The sequence below is a fragment of the Thermobia domestica genome, chromosome 14 (assembly GCF_964235325.1).
Source record: "Thermobia domestica chromosome 14, izTheDome1.hap1.1, whole genome shotgun sequence".
Lineage (NCBI taxonomy): Eukaryota > Metazoa > Arthropoda > Insecta > Zygentoma > Lepismatidae > Thermobia > Thermobia domestica.
The window spans coordinates 49,495,780-49,507,912 of record NC_137467.1 but is presented as its reverse complement, the minus strand read 5'-3'; the positions used below and the strand labels follow the sequence as shown (position 1 = coordinate 49,507,912).

General features: G+C 32.3%; 1 protein-coding gene across 1 annotated transcript; it reads left to right on the top strand.

Annotated features, from left to right (window-relative positions):
* Positions 1 to 371: 371 nt before the first annotated feature.
* Positions 372 to 1,349, top strand: LOC145669820 (uncharacterized). Its single transcript, XM_081738165.1, has one exon. It carries the CDS (start codon positions 372 to 374, stop codon positions 1,347 to 1,349), a length of 978 nt encoding a protein of 325 aa, XP_081594291.1.
* The last annotated feature ends 10,784 nt before the right edge of the window (positions 1,350 to 12,133 follow it).

The following is a 12,133-nucleotide window of genomic DNA, read 5'->3' as shown; positions in this document are numbered from 1 at the left end:
CAAAAAACTAGTCTTATTGAGAAACTAAAGTTCAGAGATGCATTCTTTGGTGGTAGAACCAATGCTTCAAGATTAAAAGTTACTAATAAGAAGATGGAAAAAATATCGATGTGTGCAGCTTGTATCCAACTGTTTTGTTTTATGATCCATTTCCTATTGGCCACTCAACAACATTAAAGTCTATCTCTCCTGAAAAATACAAGTGTAAAAAGTACTTTGGTTATATACTTTGTAAAGTTCTTCCGCCAAAACAATTGTATTATCCTGTATTACCAGTTAAAGATAACAATATTAATAAGTTGGTGTTTCCCTTATGTAATCAATGTATGATAAATCAAACTAAGACGTGTACACACAGTGACAAACAAAGAATGATAACAGGTACTTGGACAACTATAGAGTTAGATAAAGCTTTAGAGAAAGGTTATGAGTTAATTGAAATTTACGAGATTCAACATTTTCCCAAAACAAGTAACAAACTCTTTAGAGGTTACATTAAAGACTTCATGAAAATCAAATTAGAAACATCACCATGGGAAGATGACTTTCAAACAAAAGATGATTATATTAAAACTATTACAGACACACTGAATATTGATTTAAATCCTGATCAAATAATGGCAAATCCTGGTAAGAGAGCAGTTGGAAAAATTTGTTTAAATTCGTTATGGGGAAAGTTTGGCCAAAGACAAAACTTAACTCAAACTGAATACATTACAGATGTTAGAAGATGGTACGAGTTACTTTTAGATGACAAATTAGAAATATCTGAATGTTTGTTTATCAGCGACGAGATGGTTCAAGTTTCATATAAATACAAAGACGTATATGTTAACAATTCTTATTCCACTAATATTCACATTGCAACTTTTACAACAGCACATGCGAGGTTAAGACTTTATGACATGTTGGATAAGTTAGGTGAAGATGTAGCGTATTACGATACTGATTCTATTGTTTATATTGTTAATGGTATAGAAGTAAAGACTGGTAGTAACCTTGGTGAGTGGACAGATGAGTTAGGAAAAGATGTTTATATTATTGAGTGGTATTCAACTGGTCCAAAGAGTTATTACTACAAAACAGATAAAAACAAAACTGTGATGAAAATTAAAGGATTTACTCTTAATTATGAGAACTCTTTGAATCTTAATGGTGAAAACATAAAGAAGGTTGTTAACAAGGAACTAGCGAACATAACTCTTAATTATAATCAAATAACAAGAGACAAGAGAACAAAAAATTTAGTTAACAAACCTGTGAGTAAAGAGTTTCAAATGGATTACGACAAAAGAGTTGCTTTAAAGGAAAAAGATAATATCATCAATACTTTACCTTATGGTTATTAGGTTTAAGTTTTAGATTTAGGTTTAGTTTTAGTTAGATTTAAGTCCTTTATGGTTATATATCATAAAGGTCATTATGTTCTGTGTGGTTTATGTTCTCCAAAGACAGTGGTCCGTACAGACGCGTAAAATTTGAACTTGATCATTGAAAAAGTGGTCCAAAAAAGTGGTCCGTACAGACGCGTAAAATTTGAACTTGATCATTGAAAAAGTGGTCCGTACAGACGCCTATACTACTTTTAACCTTTAACTTCAATGAAAATAAAACATTTACACACGTGTGGGAACACAAGATTTCACTTAGAAAAAAAGAAAGATGGCCCAATCACTGTGGTATACGAACCGATACGATACCGAAATAATACGTGAGGTTCCGACCGAACGAACCTGATGAATCGGATAGTGACTATGGAGTTCGCTACAAACACTTCACTTCATCGCGGTATAAAGATAAATTTATTGGGTGTCTTCATTATATTGATCACATTGATATTCTTCTCTGAGTTTCCTCATTCGATAATTCACAATATGTTAACTGAGGATGTAAAATGGAAACATATTGTTTACGCTGTAAATCCGCAACATTCACAAAACATATTTACTTTCGTTAGGAGGCGTAAAAACTATTCTTTGACCAGTAGGCTATCAGGACTTACGTAGTACGAGTTTCTATTACATTTCTATCTTTTGACAACACTTAAATCTGATAGAAATTAATATTAGAGAGTAAACTCAATACGTTGCACTACCATAACATTATGAAACACTCTGACGCGATGACTCCTACATGGCGAGTGAGGAATACTCTCTCCTTTGAGAGTATTTGGAGAACAATCTTGTCTGTTCTCAAAGTAGAAACACTTGCACCTTCACATCTAGAAAGAGAATGTCCTCTCTCCCGGTCCTCTTCCTGCGTCGCATAGTTGCCAGTTAGCAGCGCAAGAATACACTGGCAAAACTAAAATATAGTTCGTAGAAAACATTAAGTTTTCACTTTATTCTATTGATAATAATATATAATAGATAACTCATAGGTTACTAGAAATCACATTAAAAACACTGAATGTTCCAATAAGTTATGGAACTGACGATTATTGATAGATTTCACATTGTCACGTAAAAATCTGTCATCGTCATGAGGGCTTGGTGCGTAGGCGGACAGCACGAGAGTAGCTAAATTCCTCCTCCTAATAGGGGCTGACGGGAGGAAGCGAGACTGTCTGGAAAAGTGAGGCACCTTTTGGGTAACAAATTCCTGAGCATTATTCTCCTCCAACTGTTGACTAGTTGCATTTCATTTCTAAGAATTGACGTTGGAATAATACGAGGGTTGATTTAAAAATTCATGCCAATCCACCTTGTTACAACTGGCAGCCAACGGACTGTCCACTGAAGGTATCACAGAAGTGGGCAAGAACCCTGGAATCCAAGTCTTCATAACCACACTGCAACACAACCGCACTCACAGCACTCCATTAGTCCATAGAGGGTTAATGTCATTTTAAGTTCGTTCACACTGGTGAATAGCAGTTTGTAGCTTCACTCGGACGCACATGATCGAGAAATTCGAAGAATAACGAACGCGAGGGCCATTGACGATAACGCGAGGGCCATTTCGTAAATGTCTTTTAAGTCCTTTTATTTTTATTATCGGTTTATATTTTCCATTTATTTCAATTATTCCTTGAAATGTAAACACAAATATAGTTCCAATATTTGATTATAAATCAATAATTACTAGTAATTCAAAATACTATTCAGCATTGTACTTCATAATGTTTTTCAAAATTCAAACCAAATTACACAAACATATTAATATATTCAATGCAATAATGTATTCAATAAGACCTATTCAATAAAATATTACATTTGGTAAGGTATCGTATTCAATAAGGTATTATATTCAATGAGGTATCGTATTCAATGCCATATTTAAGAATACACAGTAAACTATGAATAATACAAACTAAATGTATACCAATAAATTTAAAATAGTAAAATTGATTTAATATTCTGCAGTAATGCTCATTTATTGTAAAATAAAACACACAATATACCTAAAAATAGCATATATCATGAAATAATTCAACTTATCATAATTTTACTTTGCATGAAGATAAAATATTCCTTACTGCTAAATGTGTAGAAATTTATTATATTTGAAACATCAATATTACTCATAAAATTCAAAAGTGTACTTTCATTGACATATTAACACAAGATATTTATCAAGAATATTCAAAATAATTCAACACAACTAAAACATATAATATAGTGCACGATATTAATTTATGCTTTATCAAAATTGCATATTAAAAGCATATATGTAAATATAACACTAAAAATATTTCATTTATTCAAAATGAAATAAACTAGGCTAATGCGAGTTCGTCACGCTCGAAGTATATAAAAATATACTGCCTGCATTAAGTTAGCAAGACCCTACCCCAATTATTAGTTAATGTATTTCCATACCCGAAGCAAAGTGAAAAAATAGAATGTTTGGTTAAAATTTAAAGATAATACAGAGGGGACTAATACGAAAATTGCCTACTCCGGGCATTACATAATATGAATAACCCATAATATTGGAGGAACCCTTGCTTCAATGTCTTCAAGTACTACTTGAAATATTATCGTATTCAACGAAAAGATTAATACAAAGTGAATGCAACAATAGTTGCTAATAATTAGCATGTACACAACTGACTTGGTACTCATTTATAGTAAGATATCTCATTGTATATTCTTTTCAACTAAACAACGCGCCATGAAGGTGGGTACAGGTAACTACCATAACTTGCCACACCAAACTTCAAGTATCCTCAGCTGATTAGTAATCCCAGAGGCATACTGATTAGGTAAAACAAATATTTTGACAAGACGCAAAGTAAATATACATTACTATTAATTGACGCATAGTTGTTGTTTAAAAATTAAGAGATTTAACTCATTAATTCAAAATATGATCATTCAGGTTTATTACCGAATGATTTCTCACCAGAATATTTAAATTTGTGATTCAAAACATTTTTAATTTTTTAAAATTGAAACACTGTGATGGAATATTCTATATAGATTTTCCACATCTTCACAATTTAAATTTATTTCCTTTCACTATATCAGAAAATTCTCACTGCGCACATTCACTCTTGCACTTCGAAAAGAAACATTATATTTTTTATCATTCAAAAATTAAATTTCGTTGTGAATGCATTAACGAAAAAATATACTATTACAAATGATTTCATATTACGTATGTTTGAAATATCAAAATTTTAAAAATGGAATCTCTCATACAATATTTTCAATATCTTATGAGGTGTAACAATATATGAAGTGAAAAAATTAATATTCAAAATTTTTTCCTGAATCTATCGGCTATAGGCATTAACGTGATACATACAATAAAATATTAATTTTATTTAAACATTCAAAATTTTGTAAAACACTAACAGTGTTGAAAAATATTTATAGTATGAAAAATAATTACTAACACCTGAGAATTTTGTATAAAACAACTTTGGCAATGGATATATATTCATTTTTCATTGCAAGGTCAAAAATATGGAAAATGGGCAATCCGGCTATGTGTTAATGTCGTTTACCCAATTCCTTTTCGTATTGGATTTAGTACAACATCGTAGAGTAAAATTCTCATGCATTCAAAAATGTTATGTTTAACTTCCATACTCGGCATCCGTTGAAGTTTGTTTGTGCAAAAACGCAATATTCTGTAAGCACTAGATTTTTGTGCTACCTTACTATGAGAGTTAGCAGTTATCTTACGATTGGGTTGTACACTCGGAACATTTATGCATTGAGTGTCATTACAAATATTAGCAGTGAAGAATTTATGCTTTCTCCGTAGGTGTAATACCTTACCTAACTTACGCACTTTTTTGCCAATTTTCAAGTTATTTTTCATTTTCGCACGGTGGAAAAACCTTTGCTTACCTTTTTGGCTTTCCAAAAAAAAATTCGGTTTCTAAATTTCTCAGTAACATTTCGACTTGAGTACAAAGTGTTGGTTGGTGGATAGTCGATCTGAACGTTCTGACTTAGTTCAACATACTTTTCCTTGCCTTTTCTGAATTTAAATTTCATGGATTTACAAGTTGCACGATGTATGCCAAGCGAACATGGAATGGTTTCATTTCTACTAAAACATACAATTACAAGTGTACATACTGTACCTTCTAGCAACACTAAAGATATATTACCACTGGAAAAATAACGCAACTCATCAATCTGAACTGGTTGCCTGATACATCTTACTCTGGGGTAACCTGTAACATGCCGTGTATACACCACAAAAAATACAGGACTTGTAGACAAACATTTTTTACAAACGAGTAGCATTAAGCCGGAGGGGGGAAACAGCTGATCCACCCACTTCCTTTCACATAAGGGACAAGTGCAGACTTTAATTTCGTCTAAAAATACAACAACAGTATCACTTTTTATTTCCCTAGTGTTGGTTACGTTAACCACACTCGTACTACTATTGGAGGTAGCCTCCATGAAATCAACCTGCACGGTGTTTACATTTACACTGACATTTTCATTACTTACTTCATTTCCCTGAGCAAATACGTCATTGCTATGTAGAACAGACATATTTTCCAATTGGCTTTTGATCCTTTGTAATTGTACAGTATTATTATCCAAAAACTGAAACAATTTATTCCACCTAACATTTTCACTTTCATGAATTTAATCAAAATGCGACTCCTGGATTTCAGATAACCTACCTTTTTTAACAGGGTTTGGATATAAATCAGTACCATCATCAACATTTTCCAATTTCCTTTTACAATATCTACCTCTAACCTCGGAAGGACAACTATGACGAACATGTGCTAACGGGTCCACATTAACTTCATCTGCAAATTTAACGTTTTTCGGAATTTTATTTTCCTTTTCGGTTTGACCCAATTTACCTGACATAGTATGTAAACTGAGATCCTTACTACGTTTTTTGAGGATAGATTTGATACCACTAACAACAATTTCAGGAGAATTTTCAACATTACTTGAAAATAATTCTTTCTCCTCTCCATTAAAAGTACTATCATGATCACTAAAAGAACTAACATCAGAGTACTTTTTCTGTAGCCGTTCGACTATTATTTCAATGACTTTATTCTTGATATTTACGTCATCACATTGAAGTTTCAACTTTCTAGCTACATAATTAAAATATACATTTTTGCCGCGAGCACATTTCTCTTTCAATTTTTGGTACTGAATTGATTTCCTAATACCACGTACGCGGAGATTGATCTCTTTTTCGATATCTCTCCTATATTCACAATTAAAATTAAATACCGATTCACAAATTGCAATTTTCGCTGCTCTACTGAATCTATGAGTTTCTACCTCAAGGCCTAAAACATTTTGAAACTCTTCTAAGCAAAATGGAACAGTACTATATTTATATTTATTTATTACGTTAGCGTACTCTAACTCTATCTGTGCTCTTACATTCATTAAATTCAGCGCCAGCATTTTGTACGTGGATTTATGAATTATATATTCTAAAATAAACAGAAAAATATAAAAATTTAAATAACACTACATGTGAAAAAATGCAAGGAAGTGTTTCTTTCGCAGAACATTAATTGCTAGGTTCACATTTTAAATTTCAGTGATTGTTTCGCATTCTTGTATGCACAAACTAGAACCTACCTGCGATTGTTCAGCAGTGTTTGGCTCTTGTAAATTACTTTCAACCTTTTTGAGCGTTTCATATTTTTCGCATAATTAAACCAGTTGTATTTTTAGATTATCAAATTGTTTGGTCAAATCATTATGATTTGATTTTAGTATTTGGTTAGTTGCAGCCAAATCTGCGGACAACTTTTTCACCGCTTCAAGCAGTGTTTCCATTTCACTAAGCGTTCACATTGTGAAATATTATACTACAAGGCACAACACACAAGTCATTACACTGGCATTGAATACGAAACAGTGGAGTTCAAAAATTCACTTTCTTCCCACTAAAACATCTGTTTTTGGTCGGTGCGCCATTTTATAATGGGTATTGGTCCTAGGTTCAATACTTAATCGTTCCTGTTCGGGAAAGCCATTTTATAATGGAGTGGGTTCGATACTCGTTTGTTCCAGTTCGAGAAGACCAACTAATAATAATATTGGGATTCGAACCTTGCATCTCTTTTGGAGTCTCCCTTAAAACATCATTCATTTGTAAAAGACTAATAGATTAATATGAGAAACTGGTAACAAAACAAGTGTCTTTACCCTCCACGGTCCTAGGATTCGGGCGTTGCACTGATTAGAGACATTTGCCGTTTACCCACCGTCGCTGCTGCGTCAGCTTCAAGATGCATTGGTCAATACCTGTAAAAGAATACAAGTGGGGCAGCAATGCATGATTTACATCAGATGGATAGTGGGAGACGAAAGTAATGTTTGCCCTTCCAGTCCAGTCTAGTATATGTGTACCAAGTTTGAAAGAAATCGGGTGAAGAGAACCCTTTGTGAAGATATATCCTATACACTTTCAATTTTTAGACGGTTCTTTGACGGTTTATCACTAGAAGACATTATCGTAAAAATTAAGCTTCATTTCATCATTAATCGCTAGTCTTACGGGCTCCGTGTACCTCGCCTCTCCGAAGATCGATATTGAGAATTTAGGATGATGATATATTGATGTCGATATATTTCTGATATCGAACATTAATATGTGTTAATATCCATATCGACGATATCGATATATTGACATATTGTACAGGCCTAGATCCAAGAAATTATGCTTCATATATACTAGACTCTACAATCAGAATCTAATTATGTTCTTCCATTTCCGTTCTAAAGGTTGAAGTGGAAGAGGATGAACCTGGCTAAGCATTTTAAGGCAAAAAGTTTGTTAAAATAAAATTAGTTATACTTCTCCCTTAATAGAAAGCTATTAATTGAAAACCACTACTGTAATTTACCTTTTACTTCTGTTTCTGATTGTCGTCACAAATCAGCGAAAGTACACGTACTTTACATAGTATAGCAATATACTCTATACTTTTTCAGAACTAAACAAACCGGAAGATGAAACTCCTGTGATATTAGAGTGGAATGTTCTACAAAATGTTCATAATTCATTCTATCAGTACTTTTGCCGCAGACTTAGAGCTACAAGACTAGGAGAACTAGTAATGAAAGATTTCATTCCTGCTTTTTTCTCAGACTAAAAGACCTGTATTTTGCTGAAAACGTCATTCTTTTAAATATAAGCTTCCTATCTCGGGATAATTGTAGCTACAAGATGTTTCAAGGTAAGCGATACACGAAAGTGTAGTTTGTCGACTATTAAATTATAACAGTTTGTTAAAAGAGATTTCACATTTCATGTTGTTATTTCTTCATTACGAAAACACTTCTGGTTGATTCTATTTATGGTGAATTATTGAACATATACACACCAAAAAAAGTGTGACAGCTAACACCGCGCAGCTAGACCATCCATTATATCCCTTCTTCTCCCATAATCGTGTCTGGTAAAAATATCACCTCTCTCTCTCTTCTCGTTTCTTTCTCCCATATTAAAATCAACAACAACAAGAGCACAATTCTAATTTCAAAATTTAAATGTTTTAGTATCAATAAAATGAAATATAAAAATGAGACGAAACGAGATTCATAATTAATGTAGGGAGAAACTTTAACACTTCTCAATGCAAAATTAAAACGAATAGATATCTGTTAGAGGTACAGAACTGAGGCAGAGAGAGAAAATGAGACAGAAGATGAAAAGGGACCACAAATACAAATTTTGGATGTAGTAAAATAACTTAACATTATGAAGTTGCAGACGTCCATCAGTAATATGGAAATAGCGTTTTTTTTATTCTTTTTTCAGAACTATTGGAATATGTAGGAAATGCTTGAAAGATTCATTAAATCAGTTTCAAAATGAATAGTAAACTAGGTGGTCAAATTAAATATCCAATTTCCAGTGACACTGTAGAATTCCGAGACCATCTAGGATCATGCCAAAAGTATTTCAAGCACCCTTTCTTTACGCGTGGTTCCGTTATAAATTCGGTAATGTCCGTTAAACGTACTGATCCGAAATACATTATAATTAACCTAGTAGGACTGTTCCTTGGACAATCGCCCTAGAGTACACCAGTTCAAATCTTTAGTAGAGGCGCCAAATGCACTTTATACCTTCTTCGCTTCACGGCCCACCAACCTCTACCGCGAAGGAATTTATGGCCTTCCATAACGTTGGCAGAATTTCGTCGATGCTGATGGGGACTATTTTAGGTTATAAATATTGTTTTTATCTATGTTTTGAAGTATATAAACACTTTGTGTGTGTGTCGCAGAATTTACAATTTTATTGATTTTATGAAATGTAAGTAACTGATTACTATAAGAGTATTATTTGTTGCGCCTAACGAAAAATCATTTTAGGAGATTCGCTAATGTTACAAAACTTATGTGAATTATCTGAAACTATTTTTATTATAAATTAATTTACCTAATTTTCATCGTATTAGCAATCTTGCTCTTTAGGGTCTAGGATAAAAATACAAACCAAAGCTAGTAATAGTTATCAAACTCAAAGATGATTAAAATATAGGATTGTTTGCAATCTCGAAATGAAATGACAATTTATATTACGACTTTGTATGTGTTACCTTCAAATAGGTCGTAACAACTCTACGACGTTAACACATTAAATTCTGTGATCAGGAAGTTTGTAACTTGTTATTTATATATTAATATCTTATATTACAAGCCATGCCGGTTTCCCAATTTTGACTCAATGTTGTTGTATTATAGAAGTTTATAATTAATTTCTAAGTTGCACATTATTCATACGAAGTTCTGTCGATACGTATTTGTGTACTAGTGTCCAATTCGAGAAGGTTATTTGCACATATCTGTCACCTATTCTCAATAATGTCATCCCTGCCAGTACTTTACACATTACTTTAGTCTACAGATAACGTGTTGATCATTTTAATAATAAAAGCTAAGTAAAATTATTTAATAATTTTGGTGTACGTTATTTCTAGATTATAGTAAAAAGTAAGCACATCTATATAATAACTTCTAGGTGGAAAATTGTCATTATTAAAACTGCAAATTTGTTTATTCAATTTAACCGTAAATAATCACGAATACGAAAAGCAAATTCTTCTTTTTATTATTATCTGCAGCAGGTATGTATTAGATAAATAAATAAAAAAATAAATCGATAAATAAATTTTTGATATTTTATGAGAATGGATTTCTGATAACAATAAGTATTTTTCTTGTGAGTTTTGTAATTATCTGAATATTCGTAAAAGAAGGAATAAACTAATACAACGTCAAATCTACCTTAAATATTACATGAAGAAAACTAGCACGAATCCCTTGGCTATCTCTTATGTTCGTTTCGAAGATAAGATTTTAGTTCATCTCATGTCGTTAAAAGAAAAGAATATATATGAGAACCAACTGCACAACAAATGAATTCTTAACCAAAACCACAACTTTAGAATTTTGAAAAATATTGTTGCAATAGTTGCAATGTTGAGATTTGTTTTTACCATATTTTATTTTCTATTATTTTTTGATTAAAAAATAAAATGAAAGATGTTGTACAAAGGTACGTAATAAAGAAAATATATTTTTCTAAAAAGAAGCCATTAATACTTTAACTGCTCAGAATTTTAACTCTGAATGCAGCAACGTTCAGAAGCCTTTGAATAATACTTGAAATATTCTATTGAATCTGAATGAACTGTGCCTAACATTATTCGCATTCGATACTTACTTGCATCTGCTGTTTGTTTGCCACTTCTATCAGTTTGAAACATTACAACTACGAAATCAGGCATATCAAATTGTCTTGAATTAAATTGAGTAGTAACATCAAACTCCAAGAAAGAACCTACAACAGTCTTCTGAACACATTGATAAGTATGGAATGAAAACATGATTTTGGGTTCTTTAAGAATATTCAACTTTAACTTGTTTTCGTAATTAGACTCGTATTCAACAATAGGCATTCTTATCTCCATACTTTTTATTGTTATTTTTCCATCATGAGGAGCTGCTCCCGATCCAGTCCATTTGTACAAAACATCGTTATTGTTGTTAGCTTTTGTAAATGTTATTCTCAACCCACCTTTCCACATAACCTCTTTATAATCACTTAAGAAGCCTGGAATTAATCTTAATGGATACAAAACTCTAAAGTCCTTTCTTAGGCCAAGTTTATCATCTGTTTCAAATCCTGCTTGTTTTAAATATTCAACTTCTGGCTTGGAAATCTTTAATGTTCCGACAGCTGTAGATGTTATTCCAGGTAGCTCAATCTTATCTATAACAACACCATGCTTTCTAACCTCAATTTGAGAAAAGAAGAATGGAAAGAAGTTATCTACAAGTTTTATAGTATCGTTTGCACCAAATGTTCCTCCAACTGATGCACCAACAACTTCAAAAGTCATATGACAATCTGCTTTGTGTGGATGTACGAACCCATCACCCACGTTGAAATCAAACTCAATATCTTTGTTAGCTTCATTCAAATTATTAAATGTTCTTGTGTTAGCTTTAAAACTCTGTAACTCGTAGCTTTCAACACTATCCATTTATTATAAAGAAAATCTTGAAACAATGCTTGTGCCTTTTGATTTGTTAAAGAACTCTAACTTTTGGCCCTTCACATGTGTAGGGCCTAAAAGTCTTGTGTATTTTGCAATCGAAAAATCTTCCGTTCGGGAGTTTGTTTGTGTTTGTATAGCTGTATAAATATTGGC